General features: G+C 52.4%; 1 protein-coding gene and 1 long non-coding RNA gene across 7 annotated transcripts in view; both read right to left on the reverse strand.

Moving 5' to 3' along the window:
* TTC7B (tetratricopeptide repeat domain 7B) overlaps positions 1 to 15,707 on the reverse strand; it is a 275,379-nt gene extending 259,672 nt beyond the window's left edge. For 5 of the 6 annotated variants that reach the window (XM_034938007.2, XM_034938006.3, XM_034938004.2 and 2 more), the window contains exon 1: positions 15,520 to 15,706. In XM_034938007.2, coding sequence (XP_034793898.1) covers positions 15,520 to 15,640 — 121 coding nt within the window. In that variant the 5' untranslated portion in view covers positions 15,641 to 15,706. Of the gene's footprint in view, positions 1 to 15,519 lie in introns of all 6 variants that reach the window. The other variant, XM_055097944.2, reaches the window with a different exon arrangement.
* A 3,706-nt stretch (positions 15,708 to 19,413) lies between these two features.
* Positions 19,414 to 27,530, reverse strand: LOC117975878 (uncharacterized). The gene is made up of 4 exons (XR_004666277.3): positions 27,332 to 27,530; positions 22,364 to 22,495; positions 21,026 to 21,083; positions 19,414 to 19,706 (listed from the first exon to the last, which is right to left on the reverse strand). It is a non-coding gene; the product is annotated as an uncharacterized LOC117975878 (long non-coding RNA).
* Between the last annotated feature and the right edge of the window lie 377 nt (positions 27,531 to 27,907).

Below are 27,907 nucleotides of genomic sequence, written 5' to 3' on the forward strand. Positions count from 1 at the left end.
GGCAGACGCCTGTAGTCCCAGCTACTCGGGAGGCTGAGGCAGGAGGATGGTGTGAACCTGGGAGGCAGAGCTTGCAGTGAGCCAAGATTGCGCCACTGCACTCCAGCCTGGGCGACAGAGCGAGACTCCGTCTCAAAAAAAGGTCAGAGTCCAAGGAGATGTTAGGACAGAAGTAGGGAGAACGACTAGAGGACACTAAACCTCTGGCTTTAAAGAAGGAGGAAGGCGGCCAGGCACGATGGCTCACACCTATAATCCCAGAACTTTGGGAGGCTGAGGCAGGAGGATTGCTTGTGCCCAGGAGTTTGAGACCAGGCTATACGGTCTTTGACAGGAGACCTGTTAAATGAGTTATGGTGCACGCATAGTGAGACCTTGTCTCTATACAAATTTTTAAAATTAGCTAGGCTTTGTGGTGGACGCCTGTAGTCCAAGCTACAGGGGAGGCTGAGGCAGGAGGATCGCTTGAGCCTGGAGGTCGAGGCTGCAGTGAGCCATGATCACACCACTGCACTCCAGCTTGGGAGACAGAGCAAGACCCTATCAAAAAAAAAAAAAAAAAAAAAAAAAAAAGATGGCACTATGCAGTGCCGGCAGCCTCTAGAAGCTGGAAAAGGCACAAACACAGGTCCTCCCCAAGAGTCCCCAGAAGGAACGCGAAACCACTGACACTTGAACTTCGCAGTGAGACCCATTTCTGACTCTGACCTCCAGAACGCTAAGAGAAGACATCTGTATTGTCTGAAGCTGGCAAATGAGCGATAATTTGTTACAGCAGCCACAGGAAATGAGCACACAGGATGAGGAAAGGAGAGGGGTTGAAGATAAATCCTCGATTTGAGATAGCACAATGGAGCGGAGAGGGGAGCCATTTTGCCATTTACTGAGGTGAGGAGGAATAAAACCAAGAGCTCTGTTTGGGCCAAGTGAAATGTGAGACAGCATTCAATATCCAAGTAGAGAAATTAAGTCCAGATCAAAGCTGGAGGACTGAGCGGGAAGGACCTGGGAAGAGAAACCACGACCATGTCTGCTACCAAAACCAAGATTAGGAAGGGTTTCTGGAAAGAGGGGTATTTGAGTGCATTGAAAGCTGCTGGAGCGCCGGGCACGGTGGCTCACGCCTGTAATCCCAGCACTTTGGGAGGCCAAGGGGCGGGGGGGGTGGTGGATCACCTGAGGTCAGGAGTTCGAGACCAGCCTGGCCAACATGGTGAAACCCCATCTCTACTAAAAGTACAAAAATTAGCCAGGCATGGTGGTGGGTGCCTGTAATCCCAGCTACTCAGGAGGCTGAGGCAGGAGAATCGCTTGAACCCTGGAGGTGGAGGTTGCAGTGAGCCAAGATCGTGCCATTGTACTCCAGCCTGGACAACAAGAGCGAAAACTCCATCTCAGGAAGGAAAAAAAAAAAAAAAGAAAGAAAGAAAGCAGCTGGAACATCAAGTGTAAGATCACAGACTAGCCATTAGACCTGGCAGCACACGGGCCACATCAGAGGGCAGCCTCGACGTGAGGCATCTCAGGGGACTGCAGGGTACGAGCCTAACTCACTGGACTGAGGGTTTGCTAGGGAAGGGTTTGCGGGGGGCTAGGCCAGTCCTTAGACAGCGATGGGGGTTCAGGGAGCCTTTAGCAGGGAAGTCTAGGGTGCCTGTGCCTGTGCCTGCAGAAGGGAAGGGTCAGGAGAGAAGTGAAGGCTGTGGCAGCCCGGTCCTGAGAGGGTGAGAATGGAAGGGATTCTGAGCACAGGTGAAGGAGCCGCTGGCCTCTGAAGGGAGTGAGGGCTCCAAGCAGTGACAGAGGGCGCCAGCAGTGACAGAGGGGAAAGCTGGTCGAGTTAGTGGCATGAAACAAGGGAGTTTCCTAATTGCTTTTATTTCCTCAGTAAAGTATGAGGCAAGGTCATGAGCTAGGCATGAGAGGGTGGCTTTCAAAGGAAGGGAGGGAGGAGCACATGGAACAGACACTTTGGAGCATGGGAATTCGACCTACTGAAGAGCGGCGGTGCTCCTCCTGGTCTTTGGTCACCACCTGCAAGTGGTCAACAGGGCTGACGGGTATCCCCAGGGACGCTGCTGCGCAGGTGCAGGCGTGGAGAGGCAGGGAGCCAGGTGTAGCAGGGCAGGGATGCTGTCAAGCAGTGGGGTTAGAAGAGAATGGCACACACCTCTCCTAGAAAACATGGATGAGGCCGGGCGCGGTGGCTCACACCTATAATCCCAGCACTTTGGGAGGCCAAAGCAGGCGGATCACCTAAGGTCAGAAGTTCGAGACCAGCCTGGCCAACATGGTGAAACCCCATCTCTGCTAAAAAAAAAAAAAAATACAAAAAATTAGCTGGATGTGGTGGCACACACCTGTAATCCCAGCTACTGGGGAGGCTGAGGCAGGAGAATCGCTTGAAACCGGGAGGCAGAGGTTGCAGTGAGCTGAGATCACACCACTGCACTCCAGCCTGGGTGACAGAGCGAGACTCCGATGCAAAAAAAAAATATATGAATGAGTTGACCCCATGTAAGCCATACCAGGTCACCCCTCCCCTCTAAACCCTCCAGTGGTTCCACTCTCCCCCCAAGTGAAGGCCAAAATCCTTGTAACTTACCACCTAGCCACTACCTCCATCTATCCCCTCATACTTATGTTCTAGCTGCAGTGCTTGGGCCATAGGAGGGGCTCCATAAATATTTCTGGAATCAACCAATCAATATATCTCCCCTTCACAGACGGAGCCCAACCAAGCAGGCTGGCCTCAGGAGACTCAGCTCCCCTGGGGTGCCTGGGACACAGTCTGGCCATGACTGTGGGCCAGAATTCGGACCTTCCCATTCCCACTGCAGGGCTCCTGCTGGTTCCTCCCGACTCCCATAACTCTCCTGGTTTAAACTGTGGCCCAGTTCAGAGGGCCTGGCTATTTGGAACTCTTGACTGAAAAGCAAAGATGGCAAAAGGCAAAGATGAAGGGGCCCAGAAGAAGTTGGCAGAAACAATATTCTGGGAAAATCTTGGTAGTCAGAGACCAGGCTTCATGCCAAGCCTCCCCCCACATCTACACACACAGCGCAGAGGCTAGAAGAACAGGATGGGAGAGTAAAGTGTGGGAAGAGAAGACAATCCTTCCGCTACACTGGCAGAAGAGATGAGTACGCTGGTCACACACACACACACACACACACACAATTCCTAGAGAAGCCTGATACAAGAAAAGGTAACCTGAAAGTCACTAGCGTAGAGCTGGTTTGGCCTGTCCCCGGAGCCCAGCAGGGCAGGAAGTGACTCTACCAGGCAGGGGGATGTTATCAGGCCGGCCCAGAGGGCTTGGAAATGGCCTCTCAGGAAGCCAGCTCCACACAGGCAAGTTCAACACACTCACAGAGAGCCAAAAGAAAGAGCTGTGGCCGGGCGTTGTGGCTCATGCCTGTAATTCCAGCACTTTGGAAGGCCGAAGCGGGCAGATCACGAGGTCAGGAGATCGAGACCATCCTGGCTAACACGGTGAAACCCCGTCCCTACTAAAAATACAAAAAATTAGCCGGGCGTGGTGGGGGCGCCTGTAGTCCCAGGTACTCAGGAGGCTGAGGCAGGAGAATGGCGTGAACCCAGGAGGCAGAGCTTGCAGTGAGCCAAGATCACCACTGCACTCCAGCCTGGGCGACACAGCGAGACTCCGTCTCAAAAAAAAAAAAAGAAAACAAAAGAAAAGAAAGAGCTGAAGCCTCGAGGCTGCAGGTCTGTGGGCGGACAAGTGGCACTGAGTCCTGGCCTGGTGGTGTGGAGAGGCCCCCAGGACGCTGAGAGGAGTGTCCAGAGGAAGTGAGATCTGGGCCAGGCCTGAGGGACTTCTCCAAGTGTGGCAGGAGTTCCCCAGGTGTGATTCCAGGCAGAAAGGAGGCTCAGCACGGTTGTGGGTGTGGTGGAGCAGAGGCTAGGAAGGGATGCCACAGGCTGCAAGCCAGCTGCAAAGGGTCTCAGAGACCACCTCCCCAGGCCTCAGGGCCTGAGACTCAGTGGCGAGTCACCTCCCTTGGCCTGGTAGGCAGCATTTACTGCGGGTCCCAGGGCTTGGCACCTGGTCGACTGGACACTCGCTGGGGCTAGCTCACTTCAGAGAAAACACTGCTTCCTGTTAGGCTTCGGGCCTGCAAGGGCCAGGGGGGTAGTTCCTCAAGGGAACCAGGCCTCACAGCAAAAGGGCTGAGCCCATCTGCATTTGCGGAGAGATGAGGACCACAGAGGGGCGGTGGAGGGGACCTGAACTCCTCTCTGGGGAAGGCTGCTCAGCAAGTGTCCACCATGCAGGTCCACAAAAGCCACAGGGAGGGAAGGTCATGGGCATTCCGTCAGCCCTGCCAGCAAGCCAGGACTCACCCAGAGCCCCAGGCAGGCAGGGCCACACAGCCACCCTGGAGATGACACCAACAGTCTTCGGTGTGGGACCAGGTCTCGGGTGGGCGCCCACAGCCACTCCCAGTCCTGAGCACGTGCCCGGGTCTGCTAAGAGTTACAGGTGCATCTTAGACATCAGTCCAGGGCCTCGGGCCAGTGGCTGGCACACAGTAGGTGTTCAGTAAGAGTTCGATGAGTAATGAATCTAAGTAAACTCCTCAAGGGCAGAGGCCAAGGTGTCTTGTTCTGTCACCCAGGGTAGTGTGCAGTGGCGCGATCTCGGCTCACTGCAACCTCTACCTCCCGGGTTCAGGCGATTCTCCTGTTCTCCTGCCTCAGCCTCCCGCGTCGCTGCGATTACAGGCGTGTACCACAATGCCCGGCTAATTTTTTTGTACTTTTAGTAGAGACAGGGTTTCACCATGTTGGCCGGGCTGGTCTCGAAATCCTCACCTCAGGGGATCTACCCACCTTGGCCTCCCAAACTGCTGGGATTGCAGGCACGAGCCACCGCGCCCGGCATAAGCCTCACCTCTATCTGCAAGGTTGGAACAGGGGTAAGGAGGGATTCAAGGGTACCCAGAGCTGGCTTCGCTTTTCCCTCGGGCATTATTTGGGGTTTAAGTGAGGCTGCAATAACCAGCTCCCAACGACTTGTATACAGAGATAAAGCCTGAAGCCGAATAGAGACCACTAGTGAGACTCTCATCAAAGAGATATGGGGAATTAGCCGCCCTGCAGGGGGTCCGTGCCCTGCCTCAGCTCATCAGAGCCACTCCTGTGAGCCCTGCAGCGGGCACAGCTCAATGCCCAGGGGCACTTGGCCTCCTTGATCCCCCGGGGAAGGTGGGGCTGTGGCCTTTGCCTCTGGAAGGGACTGCCCTTCCTCCTGGTTCCTCCCATGCAGGATAAGCAGCTGACATGCAAAGATTTGATCAGATGAGAAAGAAAAAACTTAAGAGTTTCTGCTCTGCTCCTGGAAGTACTTGACACGAACACAAAAAAAAGTCAACAATTCCGTTTCATTGAATAATTAATTGAGCACCAACTGTATGCCAGACACTGTTACTGGTGGTTGGGATACAGCAATGAACAAAACCAGCAAAAAGCCTCGCCCTCCAGTGGCTGAGAGTCTAGCGGTCACATTCCTGTCTGCATCCCCGCTACACACACAGCACCCCCACATTCTGTGCTGGGCTCGCCAAAGCACTGAATGAACGGCTGGAGGAGGAGGACTGTGGAGTCTGGCAGCCGTGGGCTGAAGCCCGTGTTCTGCACTGCCTCGTTCTGTGACCCAGCCAACACCGCGCTGCTTCAGCTTTGGGCCTGAGTCACAATCAGTACAACCAGAACCCCACCTCCCCGCTGCAGGGCTTGCTACATCCACTATCACTGCTGCTGTTATCAGCCCACCTGCCCCCTGCACCCTTTGCCAAGAAACCGAGCATCTGAACCTTTCCATCCTACTTCCACACACAAGACTCCTGACTCAGTCAGGCTGCTTTCAAATAATGCTGGTGCCGGAAACTGCACTGTCTCATTTACTCCACAAAATAACCTTGCAGATAAAGGTGAGGCTTAGGCCAGGCACAGTGACTCACACCTGTAATCCCAGCACTTTGGGAGGCCAAAGCCGGCAGATCACTTGAGCCCAGGAGTTCGAGACCAGCCTGGGTAACATGGTGAAACCTCATCTATACAAAAAATACAAAAATCAGCTGGGCATAGTGGTGCATGCCTGTAATCCCAGCTACTCGGGAGGCTGGGGTGGGAGGATTGCTTGAGCCTGCGAGGTTGAGGCTGCACTGAGCCGTGATCACACCACTGCACTCCAGCCTGAGCGACAGAGTGACACCCTATCTCAAAAACAAAAAGAGTGAGGCTCAGAGAAGTTAAGTCACTCACTTACTTGAGGCCAGACAAGCAGGAAGTGACAGAACCGAGATCTGAACCCAGGTCTAACAGGGCAAAGCCCACTGCTTTCTCCTGCCCGGGGTTCCTTTCCCCTTTGCTAAAATACCTCTATCTACCTGAAAGACTACCGTTCCACTTGCCCAGGACTGAGGGAGTTTCTGGGACTCAGGACTTTGGATGCTAAAACCAGAAAAGTCTCAGGCCAACCAGGACGAGTTGGTCACCCTCACGCCACCACCCTGCCCAAGATCCTCCTCCTGGTGGCCTGCCAGGCCCTGCTTACCCACTCACTGACACTGAGTCTGACCTCTCCAGGCTCCCAGCTGCACCCTCTGTGCTTGTAAGCAATGCTGTCATTGCTGTCCTCAGGCTACAGGGTCACATTCTGTCTCCCACTCGGACAACCACGTCTAAAGTCTGGTCCTAGAACTCCAGGCACCATAATCACCTGGGGCCCTGGGATCCTGCTTCCTGAGTCCCTAAACCACTAAGACCTCCTGAAGCAGAAGCTCAGGCCCAGCCTGCCCATCCGAGTTGCTAACTAGCCCCCAGGGGACCCTGCTGCCCAGAGGTTGAGCGACAATCCTGAACTGTAAGTTTCCCTGCCTGGTGACCTGCTCACTCTATTTCTTCTGATGCCCCTCTGATACCTGGTGCTGTGCCCACACATAGTAGGTGCACATTAAATGCTAACCATTGTGGTTCAGAGCAAAGGCTCCCACACTTGCCTACTCAAACTACCTGAGGCTGTTTACAAATGTAGATTTCCAGCTTCTACCTTGGGCCGAGAGAGAATCACCACCCTCAGCCAAGATGTCTGGTAATCTATAAACTACACTTAGTTTAGTATTACTCAAAGCATGCCGCATACCTGCAACACTGGGAGCTTAAGAATGCAGAACCCCAGCTCCACCCTAGACCTACTATATCAGTATCTCTGGGAGTGGGGCTTTGCAATCTGGATTCTAACAAGCTGTCTAGAAGTGATTCTTTGATCCAATCAGTTTAGAAAAACATTAGTGTAATAGAAGAACAGTGAAACTAGTTGGAAGTGGGCTAGAATCCAGTTCAATTAACGGCTCTAGCCTCAGTCTACTCAAGCCCTGAATGAGAATTACCCCTGACCTCATTCGCTTGTTGTGATGATTAACTGAGATCTATGTAAAAGTTCATAGCCAGAATCTGGCACACAAGAGAGACCCAAGAGGCTGGGCACAGTGGCTCACGCCTGTAATCCTAGCACTTTGGGAGGCCGAGGGAAGAAGATCACTTGAGCCCAGGAGTTCGAGACCAGACTGGGCAACATAGGGAAACCCGTCTCTACAAAAAAAATGAAGAGAGAGAGAGAGAAAGACAGAGAGAGACCCAAGAAATGCAGTTCATTCTTCTTCCCTGCTAGCACTATTTTAACACTCATCAAGTCTGGACAGCTACAGTTTCAGATGATCAAGTGATGTGTACAAGGTGGCTTGGAGGGCAAATGCAGAAGATTCTGACTCCAGGCCTGGTGGCCTCTAAAAGGACCAGACCAGATCTGCTCTACATGGTTCTGGTGCTGCCACCACTAGCCACACTTGATGAGCAGGGACAGACAAATCCCATGGGTGGAAGGGCTGCAGCCACTCCATTAGCTTTCCTGTGGCTGTGGCCGTCTTTCATATTTTATATGGCACCCATTTGACCTATCTCTGGGTCAGACATCCGCTCATCCTTGTCTTGGTGGCTGACGGGAATGCTTTTGAGGTCTCAGAAAACCTCATCCCTCTTCCTGGACTTCCCAGGTGGGAGACACTGGCTTTCACGCATGTCAAAGGCCTGCAACCCGCCACCATCTACCAAGCATGAGGTCACTCAGAGGGGCAGGAATCCACCCACGTGTGGCCAACGTGAATAAGAACCAAAGGCCATTCCTGCGTGCCCAGGGCACAGCTGGCCGGGCAGCTGGGGTGCAGGGATGCTCTGAGTAAGTAAGAGGTGTACCAGTTAGAACGCCTTCAGCAGCCAGTAACGACCAAACGCCTGACTCAGTGTGGCTTCAACAAGAAGGAATTTATTCTCTCACATAACAGGAAGTCCAGAGAAGGGCTGCTCCAGGCCCAATTGCCATCAGCAGCCTGGTGATATAATCGAGTGAGATTCTTCTTGTCTCTCTGCACCGCCACCCTCCTTGGGTCTGCCTTACTCTTGGGTCAGGTGCCCTCATGGCCATAAGATGGCCACAGCTCCAGGCCTCAAAGATATGAACGATTTCCAGGGGAAAAAGAGAGACTGCTTCTTCCCTTTTAAGCATGGATGTCACCCTTAAGCACAAGGAAATCTTTCCCAGAAGCCCCTCCACTGAGCAAATGTTCCCTGATGTCTCATTGGTCAGAACTAATTCACATGCTTGCACTTCAGCCAATCACAAGCAAGGGAGTGTATCTACTGGGGCCAGGGCCCCTACAGTGAAGCACACAGCACCACTGCTGACAGCTGAACAAAACTGGGCCCAATCAAGGAGGAAAATGGGTGGGAGTCCGGGCTGGAAGACAGCGGTGGAGAATGCTGGATTGACAACCAGGGAGCCTCTGGCTGGCCCTGACTCACAAGACCCCACCAACCCCAAGGGCAAACACTTGTCCTTGCAGGACGCCATTTCTCAGGGCCAGAGTCATCACGTAATATTCATGTAACTTGGCCCTCGCTTCCATTTTGGAAAACCCTCGGCCTGACTTCCTTACTTACGCCTGTTCCAACTGCTCATGAAAGCCGAGCCAATTCAACACAGCATGTGCTGTGAGCCCAACTCCATGTCATGGGGCCAGAAAGGTAGAATTGGCCCTCTAGAAGCTGACCATTTGGTAAGAAGACAAGGCACATGCCAAAATCGGTGGAGTAGGGGAGGGAAACAGCCCTGAGCTGGGAGATGGGAGTGGATAACACCCACCACCACCAGCAACAGACAACAGCTGGTAGCTAGTGAAGGCTCACTCTATGCAGGCACTAAGAAGCACTTTTAGGTATTTTGGTTTTTTCTTCATTTGATCCTTACAACCTCCCTATAAGTTTGGCACTATTATTACAGGTTCATAATACCTTACCTACAGTTTCTGAAATCCAGGACTCTCTAAAAACCAAAAGTTGTTTTTTGTTGTTAATCATTTATGGGATGGCAGAAACCTCAACTGAACCCATGTGAGGCTATTTATAGTCTATTTCTCCCTTTTGCAGTGACTGCTCATATGCTTTGATGCAGAAATACTGACCCGTTTTATTACAAAATGCTGCCCCAGACCCCATTGGGAATGTCACATAATGTCCAGTATACATAACATGTTTCAAAAAATTCTGCATTCTGAAATACATCTGGCCCCAGGGGCTTCCGAAAAAGGGTTTTGGATGTTGTGTCACCAAAGGGGGCTTTGCAAGTTGAAGGTTACCCCCCATAGGAAGCAGGTGAGCCATGCTTTGAAATCAAGCAACCCAACTCCAAGCCAGGGCTCTTACCCACTGTGCTTGCTTCTGCCACTTGCTGGTTGGTGGCTTTAAGGAAGACATCTCCCTCTCTGGCACTGTTTTGTCATCTATAAGAGGTTGGACTACATCAATGGGTTTCAAGCTTCTTTGTTTTAAAAGTGTATTAGCCCTTCCTTCAAAGGAAACCTTAAGGAAAAGTGTAACTGCTCCAGTGAGTGAGGCCTGCTCACCCAACCACCAGAGCCCTAAAGCATGTTCCCAGAGGGGTTCCTTGACAGCACAGTTTGAAAACTGCTACACAGCATAATCTGTAAGGTCTTCTCTGGTTCTAACATTGTATGATTGTCTTCTGTAAGGCAAACAGCCTTTTCTGTGATGAAAGGACAGCTGGGAGAAACTTGAACCAGACCTTGACAGATGGGTAGGCTTTTGATCTGCAGAGAGGATTCCAGAGTCAAATAGCATGAGCAAAGGTGCACAGACAATAAGCAAGGTGTGTGGGAGGGTCCAGGAGGCCAAAGTAGCTGAGGGAAGTCGGGGGAATGAAGGCAGTGCAGCAGGTGACATGAGGACATGCTGGAAAGGTTGGCCAGACCAAGCAGATGGATGAGGCTGAGGACGAGCTGCACAGCCCCAGCCCCACTGTGCACAGCCACAAGAAATCCAAGTCCTTCTGCCCTGACTACCATGGCCACGAGCCCCAATCCTAGTTCAGTGCCATCAATTGGTCACTGTCAAATAAATGAGTCTTCTGAATCCAAAAATCAGGACATATGGTCTGCCACAAAGGTGTGGTCTTCTGAGGACAAGAGGACAGAGTGTTTGAAAGCAGGAAGACTGGCCCAGAAAGGCCATAATAGTGGGTCACCGGAGATCTCACTGGTGTCCTTCCCCACATTCTGGGAGGAGTTGGGCTCCCAGGAGTCTGTGATGCCCCAGGTATGTCCAAAGAAGCCACCTCTAAACAACAGGGGCCGCCTCACCCCACAGCAGAGACTCTCAGTTAAACCTCAGTCCTGTTTCCAGAGAAGACCCTCAGGCCAGCCAGGGAGGACCATAGTCCGCCCCGACTCCTCTTCTTCACAGGAGGGTGAAACCCTCCTAGACCAGGTGGCGTCTAGGAGCCCAGGACCCTGCACCCTCCACCAAGGGGAAGCCACATCACTGTAGATGCCCGTGCTTAAAACAACACAGATCTCCACATCCTCTTCTTCATGGCCTGAAAACATTTGCTTACCAAACTATGCCCCAGAAATACTCTTTGTTTCAGGCACCATTTCCCTACCTACCCGTCACCAGGAGGTAATTAAAATGTCTCAAAATCTTATAGGATCCGACAGGCAATGATCTCGTAAGGGAGAAGCTACCATTTGGGGCCTAATCTTTCTAAGTGAACTCAGTCGCCGAGCTTGCCTAAGAAGATTAACAGGCTGGGGAAGGCGGGAAGCCACGCTGCCTCAGAAAAGGGAGCGGCCGTCCGTCAGGACAGTCGCAGACCTCCAGTGTGCCTGTTTGTGTCATTGCAATAGGTGGGAGTCTTGACCGGGCACTAGCTCAACTGTGTCATTTCTTGGTCCCCCACTCTCTTTTTTCCCTGCCAGGCTGACAGCTGGGACCTGGCCTACCTTGCCCAGGGTCACAAGGGGTCAGCTGCAGGGAACCAACCCCATTATGACCATGTGCCCTGGCTGACAGGTACCATCCCACTGAATCCTCACACGTGCCCTGAGAGTGGGCATTCTGAGCTGGCTGAGCAGGGAGGAAAGGCAGGCTCCGAGAGGCTAAGAACCTGGCTGGAGATCACCCAGCCACTACAGGTAAGGTCCAAATTTTAGCCCCGGTGCCAGGTCACTGCACTTTCACACACAGTGGTGACCTCATCATTGGGAGGCTGGAGGGTGACATTCTGTAGAGAGAGGACAGCTGGGCCTGTCCTCCCAGAGACCAGGACCGACCTGTGAGCCCACATGAAGCTGATGTGCAGCTCTGTCTTTATCCCTGAGCGCTCAGGCTGCTGCCTCAGCTCCAAGCCAGGGCACCTCAGGCTTCTCTGAGTCCCCCAAACCCCTGGACACCTTGCTGAGATGTGGATTCTAACCCCGTACGTCTGAAGCCGGCCCAAGAATCTGCATTTCTCACAGGTTCCCGGTGGTGCCCCTGCCACTCATCCCCAGGCCACACTTCAGCCTACGAGGGCCTAGGCTTCCGGGGGACTGTCTCCCACCCCCACCCTTAACTTAGGTGACCATTCTCTCACTGGGACTCACCCGGGTCTGGTGCACAGCTAGCTACCACCACATTTGGGTTTTTTGAGATGGTGCAATGAAAATGGTGACTACGGTAGGGTACGAGGAAGAAGACAGACCTCTGGGTTCACTTTTCAACTTGGCATTTGTCCTTTTCTTCCTTATCCACCTCTTGGCAAAACATCTAAACCAATTCATCTCAAAGGAGCCAGGCTGGGGCAGTACGCTCTGAAAGTGTCCACTATTTAGAGTCCTTAACGGGGAGGGGCTGCCACGCTTCCTTCCCGTAAGGAGCTAATGCTGCTGGGTGGGGAAGCCCACTACAAGTGGGAGCTTTGGGAAGGAGGGGTTCCTCTGCTCAGAACTCTCCCATAGCCCCGTCCCACTCACAGGAAAGCCAAAGCCTTACCCTCGGCCTATCCGGCCCCGCCACTTTCTACCCATGAAGTTCCCTCCCTAGAACACGCTTCTCCACCTCCTTAGGTCTCATCTCAGATGTTGCCTTCTTGGGGACACCTTTCAGGGCCACCCTGTTTAAACTAGTAGTTCCTGCATCCCCCACTCCCAGCCCACTCCAAAGCACCTATTCACCTTCCCCTTTTTCTCTTTGATAGCACTGACCACCATCTGACACCCTGTAAACTTTACCTAATGATTATATTGATTATCTGTCTCCCTGCCCCTTTCCTACTGGGATGTGAGTTTCACAAGGGCTGAGATTTTTGCCATTTTTGTCTGTTTTGTTTACCAGTGTATTTCCAGTGCCTAAAACAGCGGCTAGCACAGAGCAGGTACTCAATCTTTGTGGAAGGAAGGAATGAGTGGCTGGCCCTGAGAGACATTAGCTACTTTAACCCTTATAACAACCCCTGCAAGGTAAGTCATTTAAATCCCATTCTAAAATGAGAAAACTGAGGCTCAGAGTGGTTAAGTGATTTGGCCAATGTCACAAAGTCAAGAAGTGGCCAAGGTCACAAGAATCAGTCCCCCATCTGGCTGGCTCCAAACACTGTATTCGTTTTTTTTTTTTTTGCCTGTGGTTGTTTTCATGGTAACTGTCTTAGTGTGACAAACGTGACATTCACTTGCTTTCCTTATTCTAAGCAGAAGATGCTTTAACTTCAGGATTTTGCAAAATCTGCCCAGAACTTGTGCTCATGCACCCGAGAATCTATGGGGGAGCCGGTGCCCCCAAAAGCCAGGAAGAAGTCCCTCTACCAGCCCGAGAGTGGGAAGGCCTCACCAGTCAAAGGGAGGGAAGGCCCCTCTTGCAAACACCAAAGGAGAGCCACAATTATTCTAGTTTAGTTTCATCTTTTTCTTGGCTTCATCGTTTTATTTTCCTGAGCACTCACTCTGTCTGATCTTTTCAAGTCTGGGTAACTTTTTGCCATCAATGGCTACCACTCACCATGTGAGTCTCTAGGACAAAAATCTATGTCCCATGAGTTTCCCCAAACTGAACTTGCACACAGACCCAAGGACCACAGTGCCCCTGCAAACCCCACTCCCCAAGCCCCACTCATGACTGCATCTTAGGACGTTGGGAGCAGCCCCTGGGAAGAGAGCTAAGCCTTTCGGGGGCCATGAAGGTGAATAGGAGGGGCCCAGGCCACCAAAAGCCCTTCTACCCTCTCATTCCAGGGACCATCATAGCTTGAGTCCCCCTTCATCTGCCTGTCATTCTCAATCACATTAACTCATCTGTTTTGTTTCAATCACTTCTCACTATCTGAAGCTGTGCTGTTTATTTATTTCCATATTTGCTTATCACCCGCCTCCTGAGAGCAGGGTGAGGGCATAAGGGCAGGGGCTTGGTCAGTGCTGTTCACCACTGTTCTGTGACTGGCACAGGTGGGCACGCAAATATTGGGTGAATGAATAAGCAAAGACAGCAGGAAACAAGTGGATTCAGAAGAAAAAAGACCAGGAGGCTCACAAATAAACCCATTTAATCCTAAAATCAACCTGCACAGAAGGTGTCATTATGCCTACACCGCTGGGAAGCCACAAAGTAGACCCAGGACTGTGCAACTCCGAGAGGAAAAGAGAAAATGCTGCAGGTAAGCAGAGAAGCAGGTGAGCCCGACAAGGAGGGCAAGGGCAAGCTGCCTCTGGGGCCCAGGGCACTGAACACCATCTCCTCAAAGGCTGACATAACTGAGAAGGGTCCACATTTTCCACCAAGTGGAGCCCGTGTAGGGTCGGTGCTATCTCCATGCCCCTGACACACCATGGCACCTGCGTTCACCCAGAAGGTACCTGCCCACAGCATGCATCCATCATTGAGAGTGTGCAAAACCAAGTTCTAATTTCCAGGCACTAATACCATAGGACGCAAACAAAAACTACCCTCCAGGAGGACACCTGACATCCCTCTCCTTTCTGGGTAGTCTGAAGTGAGAAGGCTGAAAATCGTGCAGATGTCCTTTCTTAGAGCAGCCCCGCCATCCATTCATTCACTCTTTCATTCATTTGTTCAGCCAACATGTGCTCACTCGGCCTGGAGAAGCCCAGGATGAAATGAGACAAACCCTCTAACCTCTGGCCACGGTGTGCTGGTGCCTGCGCTTTAGGCGGGTACTAAAAGACAAGCAAATATTAAAGATACTCGCTTCCAAAACAAATAAGGCCACGTGGAGCTGTGCACTGGAATGGGATTCTGGATGCAATTTTATTTGATTGGGTACAAGAACCAATCCAGTTAAAGGGGTCATGAACCAACTCCAGGCACCAGGCTCCTACTCAGAGGCTGCCTCAGACCCCCTTCTGGCCCAGGCACCAACCCCTCACCCACCCAGCTCCATCTCCCGACATTCTTCAACCACATTCCCATCTCGCTCCACAATATTCTCCCTCCAGGTCCCCCTGACTCTATTTCTCCTCTATTCCCAACCCTGACCTCTCTAGGTCGGCAGCCTTGATGCTACTTCTCCGAACGCCAGGACGCACATCCCAGCCTGCTTTCTACCACCACCCCACACACCTCGAGTCTGCGCTTCCACCCAGAACCCCTTAAACACCATATGTTTACAAACCAGATTCCCCAGGGGTCTATGTACAACACCCCATTCTCAAGACCCCATAAACACATCCTGATTCCCTGAGCACACCATACACACACTGTGGACTTCACCCACGTCCTGAGGGACCCCCTCACCCCATCACCTCCAACTTCTCAGAAGCCCCAGGCCGGCCCCTGACCTCCTGTGGTCCCAGTGGAGCAGCGGACTCGCTGAGACCCCCGGACACCCCAGACTCCGCAAAAGCCCGCCCTGCACGCTTGAACCCCAGGCGCCGGGACAGCCCCTGGCGCCCCCCGGGCCCTCACACCGCGTGACTCCGGGGCACCCGGACTCCCCCAGGCCCCGGTCCCGCGCACATCCCCTGGGCCGCAGCTCCCTCGCGGCCCGGCCGCGCCCCTGCCCGCGCCCCGCGCCCGGCCGCGCCTCAGGGGCCCGTTCCCGCGGAGGCCGCGGCGCCCCCCGCAGCCCAGGCCGGCGCGCCCGGCGCGTACCGTTGGCGATGAGCTTGGCCGACAGCTGCTTGACGAGCTCAGGGATCCGCTCCCACTGGCACTCGGAGCGGCAGCGCTCGATCTCCGTCTCCAGCCGCGAGCCTGCCTTCTTGGTCGCCATCGCGGCCTGGCCGGGCCCGGCCGCCCGCCCCGCAGGCCCCACCGCCGCCGCCGCCGCGGCGCCCCCTCGCCGCCTCCCGCCGCCGCCGCGGGCTCGGGCTCCGGCTCCCGGCTCCGCGGCGTAACGGGAGCGCCGGCTGGGGAAGGGGCGGGGAGGCGGGCGGCGGCGGCGGGCGCGGCGGGGCCCCGGGCGCCGCGAGGAGCGGCCCCTGCCGGCCAGGGCCGGAGCCGCAGCACTGGCCGGGGCCGGAGCCAGGGCTGGGGCAGGGGCGGGGGCTAGGGCGGGAGACAGGGGCCCGAGGCAGGAAAGGCGGGGTGGGCATGGAGGACAGGGAGAGGGACTGGGGGTGTCTGGGGCGGGGTGAAGACCGAGGGGAAGTGGGGATGGGGGTGGGGGAGCGGGGTAGGAGAGAGATCTGACCAAGGGCGGGTGAGGGGTCTGGTGGGGTAGGGGTCTGGGCAGGATGAAGGGGAGGGAGAGGATCGGGAGGGAGCTAGCGACAGCCTGGGAGCGGGTTGGATCCCCAGGAGTAGGGCCAAGAAAGGGCAGTGACCCTGGGGAAGGTCACCGCCCGGTGGGACCAGTGAGCCGGGTGTGAGGGGTGGGGGGAGGCCTGCCCGAGTTTGTCCTGCCATCTCAGGTGGCCAGCGGTTCCCTGGGGCCCGGTTGGCCTGTGCCCCTTAGCAGGTGCCCCTCTGCCCCGCAGCCTTAGCCCCTACCCAGCCAGAGGTGGACGGAGACTCCTCCATCCCAGGCAAGGCACAGCACCTGCCAGGGGTGCCCTAGATGGCTGAGCGGAGCCAGGCAGGGGCTGCCACTCTCACACGCCAGCTCTCGGACCCCCTGAGGGGAAGGCACAGTCACTGGTGGGGCCTCCTGTCTTGGCCACCTAGACTGAGACCTAGGGAGGTGTCCCTCTGTGAATCAACTGTCTAGTGATCACCTACTATGTGCTGGGTGCTGCTTTAGGTGCCAGAGATAGAATTGTGAGCTAAAAAAACAAAATTCCTGGCTTGAGAGAGCTTACATTCCAGTTTGGGGGAAAAATAAGCAAAATAAAATAGTAAACTAGACTGTAAAAATGGCTATTTGAAGAAACAGGGAAGGGTTCAGTGACGAACATAAAGAGTTGGGACAGGCGGGTGGCTCATGCCTGTAATCCCAGCTACTCAGGAGGCTGAGGCAGGATGATTGCTTGAGCCCAGAAGGTGGAGGCTGCAGTGAGCAGTGAACGCACTTCAGCCTGAGCAAGTGTTGCCATTTAAAATGGGGCAGTCAGGGATGGCCTCACGGAGGTGGCATTAGACTTGAAGAAACTAAGGGGGAGCCATGAGGATATCTCTGGGGGAGGAGTATCCCAGGCAGAGAACACCACAAGTGCGAAGGCTCTGGGGTTAGAGCACACTGGGTGGGATGGAGAAATGGCAGAGGCCAGAGGGGCTGGGTGGAGTGAAGGAGAGGGGCCGAGGCAGGAGATGAGCTCTGAGAGGTTGGGGGGAGTTCTGTGTAGTGCCTGGTGGGCCATTATAAGACTTTGGCTTTTGGCTGGGCACGGTGGCTCATGCCTGTAATCCCAGCACTTTGGGAGGCCGAGGTGGGCGGATCACGAGGTCAGAAGATCGAGACCGTCCTAGCTAACATGGTGAAACCCGTCTCTACTAAAAATATTTTTAAAAATTAGCCGGGCGTGGTGGCGGGCGCCTGTAGTCCCAGCTACTGGGGAGGCTGAGGCAGGAGAATGGTGTGAACCCGGGAGGTGGAGTTTGCAGTGAGCTGAGATGGCAGCACTGCACTCCAGCCTGGGCAACAGAGAGAGACTCCGTCTCAAAAAAAAAAAAAAAACTTTGACTTTTACTCTGGTGACATGGAGCAGCCCTGCAGGGCTTTTCACAGAAGAGTGGCATGATCAGACCTACACTTTGGACTATCACTGTGACTGCAGTGTTGAGAATACTGCCAGGGAAATAGCTGTGGTGGTGGCAGTGTTGGATTCTGGGTCCTGCATTTGAGAGTGAAGCTGTCAGTCTGGAAGGTTCCGTAGCCCGCCCGCAGTCACGAGGAGGCACTGAGGGGTCGTTGTCATTCCTTCTGGGTGCCCTTACTCCAACTTTCCAAGAGCAGTCACACGCAGGTTCTTATCCCCACCACAACTCCCCCACCACCGGAGTTGATGAAGAACACACACCGTGGACCTCAGTTTACCAATGAGGAGGCTGAATCACAGACATTTAAGAGAGGTGAGGAGGAAAGATCAGGAGATGTTTTCTGATGTGACCAGTATCACTTTCAGGCACCTCAGGGACTGCCAAGGTGATGGAAGTTGAGCTGACAGGCCCTGGACACTGTGAACAGCCCAGGGAAAGGGGAACTAGAACGTTAGAGTTTCAACAGGGGACCCTTTAGTGCCCTGGCCCTTAGCTTCCACCAAGAGGGAGCAGGAAGGGAAGGAGAAGAAATCTCCACAGGAGATGTTTCCTCTCTCCTGACACCCTCCTGTTCTCCCAACTCCAGTCTGTCTCTCCAGATTTGCTGGGAATGTTCTCCATCTGGACCAGGAGACAGATTCCTGTGCCTTCTTTCAGACACGGGCCAAAGGTTACTGGGCAGCCTTGCTCAACATCTGGCAGACCTTGTGTGACAGCACTTGCCATCTCCTTCTGGGAAGGGGCAGGGTCTTAATCATGACTAACGCATACACTGCCTCAGTTGCCACACTGGAAGGTAAATGATGAGGGCCATCTGTCTGCCTCCCTACCTGATAAGGTGGCTTCATGAGGACGGATGCTGCCTGGGCCGTGGCATTTAACATCCCCAGGCCTCCATTTCTTGGCTGTGATACCTCCCCCTGGAGCTGGTTGAGGAGGAAATGAGGAAATACAGGTAGGCCACAGAGAACAGTGCCAGCATGCCAGGCTCTGTGGCTCACGCCTGTAATCCCAGCACTTTGGGTGGATCACGAGGTCAGAAGATTGAGACCTTTCTGGCTAACATGGTGAAACCCTGTCTCTACTAAAAATACAAAAAAATTAGCCGGGCATGGTGGTGGGCGCCTGTAGTCCCAGCTACTCGGGAGGCTGAGGCAGGAGAATCGCTTGAACCCATGAGGTAGAGGCTGCATCTCCATCATGCCACTGCACTCCAGCCTGGGTGACAGAGCAAGACTCCATCTCAAAAAAAAAAAAAAAACAGTGCCAGTGCACCAATAGAGTGCCATGTCGGCTGTCATTCTGTGTCTCTCTGCCCCTTGCAAGCCGCATAGGGCCTGGCACATTGTGGGAGCTTAAATGAACGAGGCTGGAGTCCCCAAGGTCTAGAGCCGCCTGCGAGTGCGTTTCCTTAGGATGAAACATCCCAATGATGAATCCATGTCACTATGTTCCAGGCTTCCACCGTCACGGCAGGCCACCTACAGGGGCCCAACGCCAGAATATTCTTCAGACCATGTGCTTGGGCGCAGAGGTTGCTGGATATAGGGGTTGGGAGCAGAGGCTGACAAACATTGTCAGCCTGAAGCAGGAGAGAGAAGGAACCCTCTGGGCTTCACCGTGGGAGCCTGAGAGCTGGGCCCTGTGGCCTCTGGGCTCGTTTCTGCCTCTGCCTTCCATATCCTGGCCCTCATCCATGGCCCGGGCCACTCTGGCAGCTGCCACAGCAACCCTAGAGAGGTACAAGTGATCCTATGAGGACAAAGTCCCTGGATGGTTCTCCAGGTGACTTTACCTGCAGGCAGCACTCAGCTAAATTCAAGAGTAAGAAGGCATTCATGCTCATAATAGTAATTAAGGCAGTATCTTTTCCTCTAGGCATTCAGGTAGTACAGGTTTGACAAGGATGTGGAAAATCACAGCCTATAGGCCCAATCCCACCATGGGGCTTGGGGTGCCTGGCAGGAAAGAAGTGGAGGACGGCTGGGAAGGGAGTCTGACTTCTGGCCAATTCCTTGAGAACAGCTGGGGTACCAGGAGCAGTGGAGGCAGGCTGTAGGCTCGTTCCAAAGGCCAGTGCAAATAGGGGGCTTGTGTGGTCTGGAGACCTCCCAGTCCTCATCTCCGAAAGCCTGGATTCCCTGTGCAATCAGAATAAGGGAAGAGGTGAGCAGCAAGGGAGCGGGCGTGAGAGAGAAAACAGAGAGAGAGAATGAGAGAGGGATTGTGGCCAGGGTAGGATGGAGAGAGCTTAGGGGAAGGAGACACTGGTGGGAGGAGGGGTCATAACTTTGCCCTTTCTCCTCCCTCGCCTGGCCTGGAAGGTTCTTCCCCAGAAACCCATGTGGTCCCTCCCTACCTTCCTTCTGAAGGCAGTGAGGGAGGTCACATCCTCACAGAGACCTTCCCCAACCACTCTGTCCACCTTTGCTCCCCCTCATTCCCTTCACCCTTACCCCCTTACCCTGCTGTAGTTTTCTTCTGTCCCACCTGATCTATGGTTATTAACTGAGTGTGTATTATCTGCCTCCCCTCACTAGAGCAAAAGCCCCAGGAGGGCAGGGATTTGTGTGTGGTTCTGTTCACAACAGCATTCCCAGCACTGAGAACGGTGCCTGATGCACGGTGAGTACTCAGTCAATACAGGTTGAATGAATGAATGAGCCGAAGGAAGGTGGAGGGGCTGGGATTGGGCAGGTGAGCATCCTGGTGAACAGCCCCACAGGGAAGTGGAGATCCACTGTCTGAAGCCGATGGGCAGGTTGAAGGGGGAGACAGAAACCCAGAAACGGGGATCCACAAGGGGCCTCAGTGTGCCAGCAGAAAGAATGATCACCTCTAACCTTTGGCCTCACCCTGCCGGGGCAACAGCCCTGTCATCTCGCTGCCAGAGCCAGGGACAGGCCTTGCAGCCCCAGGAGGTGTGAGCCATCAGCAGCTGGTGCTGTGGGCGGTCGCTGCGGCGATGCTCACGGGGAACCTGGAAACCACACCACAGCTTGCAGGCCCGGGGCGTGAGTAATGAGAGTGCAGTCATGATAGCTGGCTTCGGCTGGCTTTTAATTATGTAATATTTGATACATACAAAAATACCCAGAATCAAGGGGCACCTACGTAATAAAATAATAAGATGAACACCAGGGAAACTATTGGCTATCCCAGAGTTAACTACATTGTGATTTTTGTATTTGTTATACCCTTGCTTTGTTTTTTAGCTAGTTTTATCACTAAACTTGCTTTCCGCCACTTCTTATAATGTGAGTACAACATGTAACCCTATACACCAGAGGTCTCCAAGCTTTTTGGCACCAAGGACCAGTTTCATGGAAGACAATTTTTCCATGGGTAGGGGGAGGTGGGGGGATGGTTTTGGACTGATTCAAGCGCATTACATTTATTGTGCACTTTATTTCTATTCTTATTGCCTTATAATATATAATGAAATAGTTATAAAACTCACCATCATGTAGAATCAGTGGGAGCCCTGAGCTTGTTTTCCTGCAACTAGACGGCCCCATCTGGGGGTGATGAGAGACAGGCATTAGATTCTCATAAGGAGTGTGCAACCTAGATCCCTCACATGCATAGTTCACAGCAGGGTTTGTGCTCCTATGAGACTCTAATGCTGCCGCTGATCTGACAGGAGGCGGAGCTCAGGCAGTAATGTGAGCCATGGGGAGCAGTTGTAAATACAGGTGAAGTTTCGCTTGCTCACCCACGACTCACCTCCTGCTGTGCGGCCTGGTTCCTAATGGGCCACTAGCCAGTACCAGTCTGTGGTCCAGGGGTTGGGGACCCCTGCTATACACGATATCATTTGGTTTCACTTGTTTTGAGCTTTCTAAAAATGGCGTCGTGTCTTCTTTTCTCTGGTGTGTAATATTCCATGGCATGACTGTGCTACACTTGAATTATCCAACCTCCAGGTTTATCAGACCTCGAGTCTGCAGGTTTGCTTTAATGGACAAGGTTATTGTTTATAAAATCTGCATTAGGCTGTGCACAGTGGCTCACACCTGTAATCCCAGCACTTTGGGAGGTGAAGGAATTTGAGACCAGCCTGATGAACGTGGAGAAACCCGGTCTCTACTAAAAATACAAAATTAGCCAGGCGAGGTGGCGCATGCCTGTAATCCCACCTACTTGGGAGGCTGAGGCAGGAGAATCGCCTGAACCCAGGCGGAGGTTATGGTGAGCCAAGATTGCGCCATTGCACCCCAGTCTGGGCAACAAGAGCCAGAGTCTGTCTTAAAAAAAAAAAAAAAAAAAAAAAGCTGCATCAGTGCCATCATTGTCTTGAGCGGGGTTTCTGAGGATGGATTCAGGATGGCTCTGTGCCCCTCCCCCTTGGAGTTCCCTGAGGGTCCCCTAACTTTCTTCCAAAGAGCCACTTCCAGCTGCCTGGAACTATGATTCCCATTGTAGGGACAAAGCAGTGGGAAACTTGCTGGGCAACTCCACTATAGGCACCAAAGCTGGTGCTTCTAATTTACCATCTGTTGCCATCTGAGAGGGACAGCCAGATGGAGAAGGCTAGTTGGCTGCTCAGGGAGGGCCCTGGGTAGCATGAGTCAGGTGTAGAAACCATGGTCTAAAGTTTCAGCTTTGCAAGTCCAGAAATATGTCAGTGTTCCAGGGTGCTCTGCCTAGTCCCACTAATGAAGCCCACCAGAGACCACTGTTTCAATCCCATGCCAACTCTCATTTGCAGTAGAAGCCAACCCCCAGTATCTCATAATCAGGAGACCCCACTCTTAGTGTTAGGAAGCATGCAAAGCTGAAATCATCCTTAACTTACCTGGTGGGCACGGATTCAGAACGAGAGAGGGGAAGGTATCAAGAAGGTGGTCGTCAGCCCTGGAAAAGCTCAGAAGGCCATCTCGGTCTGTTGCAGGAAGTCAGGGACCTCGAACGGAGGGACCGGCTGGAGCTGCGGCAGAGGAACACAAATTGTGAAGATTTCATGGACATTTATCAGTTCCCAGAGTTAATACTTTTATAATTTCTTATGCCTGTCTTAACTGCAATCTCTGACCATAAATTATGAAGATTTCATGGACATTTATCAGTTCCCAAATAATATTCTTATAATTTCTTATGCCTGTCTTTACTTTAATCTCTTAATCCTGTTATATTTGTAAGCTGAGAATGTACGTCACCTCAGGACCACTATTGTATAAACTGATTGTAAAACATGTGTGTTTAAACAATATGAAATCAGTGCACCTTGAAAAAGAACAGAATAACAGCGATTTTCAGGGAACAAGGGAAGACAACCATAAGGTCTGACTGCCTGCGGGGTCGGGCAAAATACAGCCATATTTTTCTTCTTGCAGAGAGCCTATAAACAGACGTGCAAGTAGGAGAGATATCGCTGAATTCTTTTGCCAGCAAGGAATATTAATAATTAATACGCTGGGGAAGGAATGCTTTCCTGGGGGGAGGTCTGTAAACGGCCGCTCTGGGAGTGTCTGTCCTACATGGTTGAGATAAGGACTGAAATATGCCCTGGTCTCCTGCAGTACAGTACCCTCAGGCTTATTAGGGTGGGGAAAAGATCCCATCCTGGTAAATTTGTGGTCAGACCGGTTCTCTGCTCTTGAACACTGTTTTCTGTTGTTTTAAGATGTTTATCAAGACAATATGTGCACAGCTGAACATAGACCCTCATCAGTAATTCTAATTTTGCCCTTTGCCTTGTGATCTTTGCTTCGCCCTTTGCCTTGTGATCTTCATTGCCTTTTAAAGCATATGATCTTTGTGACCTATTCCCTGTTCATACACCCCCTCCCCTTTTAAAGTCCTTAATAAAAACCTGCTGGTTTTGCGGCTCGGGCGGACATCACGGACCTACCGATAGGTGACGTCACCCCCGGAGGCCCAGCTGTAAAATTCCTCTCTTTGTACTCTTTCTCTTTATTTCTCAGACCTGCCGACACTTCGGGAAAATAGAAAGAACATACATTGAAATATTGGGGGCTGGTTCCCCCAATATCAGTCCCACTGTTGAACCCATTTCTCCACAGTTGAGAATATCCACATGTCCAAAGCCTATGTCCCCCTGCCCAGAATGAGGCTGGACCAGCTCTGTGAATTTTTACTTCTTATCTCCATACATTCCAACCTTGCACAGGCTGTAGACACCATAACAATTAAGCTGATTTTGGTTTAAGCCTGTAAAATAGTAACTTTTGTGTAACAGGAGGGTTTTTTGTTGTTGTTGTTGTTCTGTTTTTTACTTTAGAGACAGGGTCTCACTATGTTGACCAGGGTAGTCTTGAACTCCTGACCTCAAGCGACCTCCCACCTCAGCCTTCCAGAGTGCTGGGATTATAGGCATGAGCCACCATGCCCAGCTTTTTTTTTTTTGAGACGGAGTCTCGCTCTGTTGCCCAGGCTGGCGTGCAGTGGTGCGATCTCGGCTCACTGCAAGCTCCACCTCCCGGGTTCACACCATTCTCCCGCCTCAGCCTCCTGAGTAGCTGGGACTACAGGTGCCCGCCACCACGCCCGGCTGATTTTTTGTATTTTTAATAGAGATGGGGTTTCACCGTGTTAGCCAGGATGGTCTCGATGTCGTGACCTCATGATCCGCCCACCTTGGCTTCCCAAAGTGCTAGGATTACAGGCGTGAGCCATGATGCCCGGCCATTTATTGTATTTTTAGTAGAGACAGGGTTTCACCATGTTGGCCAGGATGATCTCGAACTCCAGACCTCGTGATCCGCCCGCCTCGGCCTCCCAAAGTGCTGGGATTACAGGCATGAGCCACCGTGTCTGCCCTTTTTTTTTCTTTCTTTGTTTTTTTTAGAGACAGGGTCTTTCTTTGTGTCTCTTGGGCTGGCATGCAGTGGCACCATCATAGCTCACTGCAGCCTTGAACTCCTGGGCTCAACCAATCCTCCTGCTTCAATCTCCCAAGTAGCACCGCCATGTCCAGCTAACTTTTTTTAATTTTGTAGAGATGGGGGTCTTGCTTTGTGGCCTAGGCTGGTTTGAGCTCCTAAGCTTGAGTGATCCACCCACCTTGGCCTCCCAAAGTGCTGGCAGTACAGGCATGAGCTGTGATGCCCTGCCTGTAATAGGAATCTTCATGAGTGTTTTCCTCACACTCAGAGTTCTGGGGACACTTCCGTGTTACCCTGTACCCCACCTGTCCTATCTTCTCCAAAAAAGGCATAGACTGGGTTTGTGATAAAATACCCACCTATATCTGTAAATGAACATCAAAGTAAAGATGGGAAACTATTCAGATACGGGGGAGAAAGGTGTATCTGCCAACAGGGAGGAGACTGACTGTTCTTCAGCATAAGGCTAGACTGATTTCTGAGCTTCCTAGCAGACCAGGCACAGAAGAAAACACGTGGAATGGTTTTATTTATTTAATTTTTTTTTTTTTTAGATGGAGTCTCGCTCTGTCACCCAGGTTGGAGTGCAGTGGCTTGATCTCAGCTCACTGCAACCTCCGCCTCCTGGGTTCCAGCAATTCTCCCTGCCTCAGCCTCCCAAGTAGCTGGGATTACAGGAATCTGCCACCATGCCCAGCTAATGTTTGCATTTTTTAGTAGAGACAGGGTTTCACCATGTTGGCTAGGCTGGTCTTGAACTCCTGACCTCAGGTGATCTGCCCACCTCGGCCTCCCGAAGTGCTGGGATTACAGGTGTGACCCACTGCGCCTGGCAGAATGGTTTGATTTAAATTATGTTGTTGATTCACATATCAGGAGTTTGTTTGTTTGTTTGTTTGTTTTTTGAGATTAAAGTCTTGCTCTGTTGCCCAGGCTGGAATGCAGTGGCACAATCTTGGCTCACTGCAACTTCTGCCTCTGGGATTCAAGTGATCCTCCTGCCTTACCTTCCCAAGTAGCTGAGATTACTGGCATATGCCACCACGCCTGCCTAATTTTTGTATTTTTAGTAGAGACGGGATTTCACCATGTTGGCCAGTCTGGTCTCGAACTCCCAACCTCAAGTGGTCTGTCCACCTCAGCCTCCCAAAGTGCTGGGATTACAGGTGTGAGCCACCACGCCCAGCTGACATCAGGAGTTTTAAAGAGAAATCACGAACTAGGTGGGCACAAGGGACCTGGTTGTTCCTGGGGAGTTGTATCAGCAAACAGGTTTGAAGTTTGCACTTTGGACACGTTACTGTGAAAAAAAGAAACTAATTCTCATTTTGTGTGAAGGAGCCTGATAGACACAGGATCTGCTTCAGTGAGGAATTGTGAGTGATCTTCCCCTGCACAAGGCCAATAGAGTGCAAGGTTTCCACAGTTCAATTCAACAAACGTTTATTGAGTACCTACTATGTGCCGGACACAGTGTTAGGCCTTAGTGATACAATATTGTGTAGGGTATGGTCCCATCCCTCAAGGAACTCACAGTCTAGTGGGGGAAAGAAGTGAGCAACAGCTCTGCAGCTGGACCCAGAGGAACGCCAGGAATCAACTGTGGTGGGTGCTCCAGTAAGTCTTCCTGGAGAATGTTACCCCCAAGCCAAGCCTTGAAAAAGGATCTCAGGTCCAGTCTGCTCACCAACCCTCACCATCTAACAAAGTGGTCCTGGGTTTTCAAAACTCTTGCACTCAAAATAGGGTCACAGTGTTCAGACATATGCAGTCCCAGATCACCCCCGACCATCAGATGAGAAAAACCCAACAATCTGGTCTCCTTTCCTGCAGCAAAGCACTTGGTGGTCAGAAGGGTTGGGGGTGAAGGTTTATGGGATCTGCTGGACAGCTGGTGAGGCATACAGACACTTCTGATTGTTATCTTTCTCCCAAATCAAATGCTAAAGGTACTAAAACCATGCTGACTGCATGAACCATTCCCTGGGGACTGGTAGGGCATTCCATTCCTCCCCACATTTGGGAGTCCAAACCGGGGTGGAGGGGTAAGAAGTAAAAGGTCTGGGTCAAGTGCTGCCCATCAACTTGTTCACGATCAGGTACCCTTCAGTTTCCTTATTTGTAAGAGGAGAGTGCTAGTCGAGGAAGTCCTGGGCTCTGGTCGTTGATTCTGTCCTGTCAAAGTGAGAGTGGCTGGAATGGGATTGGTATATGGGTGCTCCTATCCAGCTGAGGTTCCTTTCTGAGCTCTCAGGCAGCAAATTAAAAAATAATAATAATAATTACCAGGTGAGATGGCTCACAGCTGTAGTCCCAAGCACTTTGGGAGGCCGAGGCGGGTGGATCACCTGAGGTCAGGAGTTCGAGACCAGCCTGGCCAACACGATGAAACCCGTCTCTATTAAAAATACAAAAATTAGCCGGGTGTGGTGGTGGGCACTTGTAATCCCAGCTACTAGGGAGGCTGAGGCAGAAGAATCGCTTAAACCCGGGAAGCAGAGATTGCAGTGAACCAAGATCACTCCACTGCACTCCACCCTGGGTGACAGAGTGAGACTCCATCTCAAAAAAATAAAAAATGAAAAATAAAAATAAAACGAATAATAATAATAAGGCGTCTGAAAAAACTCTTGAAGTTAGGAAACCTGGATTTGATTTTCATCTCTGTAACTGACCTGCCGTGTGACCTTGTGAAAGGCGTGTCCCCTCTCTGGGGGTGTCAGTAGACTAATTCCCGGGTTAGCTGTGGGGGGAGATGATCACTGGCATTTAACGGTAAGGTGGGGCTTCAGAAGTCCATCTACTGCGAAGCAAGAGAAAACTCCACAGAACACACGACTGAAACGAGTGGGAAGCCAGATGTGTCACGGACGTAGGGAGGGGAAGATGAAGGTCCCAGCAAAATCCCGGGAACATACCTGTCAAAGGGTCAGCGAGAAAACCAGTCCCTTGGCTGGTTGAAAGGAACACTTGATTCTTTGTCAGAAAGCAGCCTTGCGCTTCTAAGGGGTCTGCTGTCTGAAAGAAGCCTTCGAGGCTCGCAGACCTGGGGAAGAACTCAACCTGCCTTCAGCCCATGGGGACTGGGGCCGGCGCGGCTTTCTGGAATCGAACGGAACGAGGCGACCAGGCGCGGCGGCGGCAGCCAATGAGGGAGCCTCCTGATGAGGTCATGCAGTTCCTGGGCGCTTCATTGGCGGATCCTTCGCGGGGCCGCGGCGGGGGCCGCAGGGCGGGGCGAGGCGGGGCGAGGCGGGGCGGAGGCGGTGCCTGCCAGAGCCCGGACCTAAAACCGCGGTTCGATTTCCCTTATTTCCTCCCAGCGCTTATTTCCCCTGAGCGCGATGGGTCAGGCCCTTCTTAAGAGAGCAGTGAAAATACCCAGAAAAAAGAGCTCTTACTCACTCCAGAGACTGGGTTTACTTATTTTGGGTGAGCCCTCATTTTCTTTAGTAAAAGTGGAGGGTTGTTTAGTTTTGTTTCAATCCAGGCCA

This window comes from Pan paniscus, chromosome 15 (genome assembly GCF_029289425.2).
Source record: "Pan paniscus chromosome 15, NHGRI_mPanPan1-v2.0_pri, whole genome shotgun sequence".
NCBI lineage: Eukaryota > Metazoa > Chordata > Mammalia > Primates > Hominidae > Pan > Pan paniscus.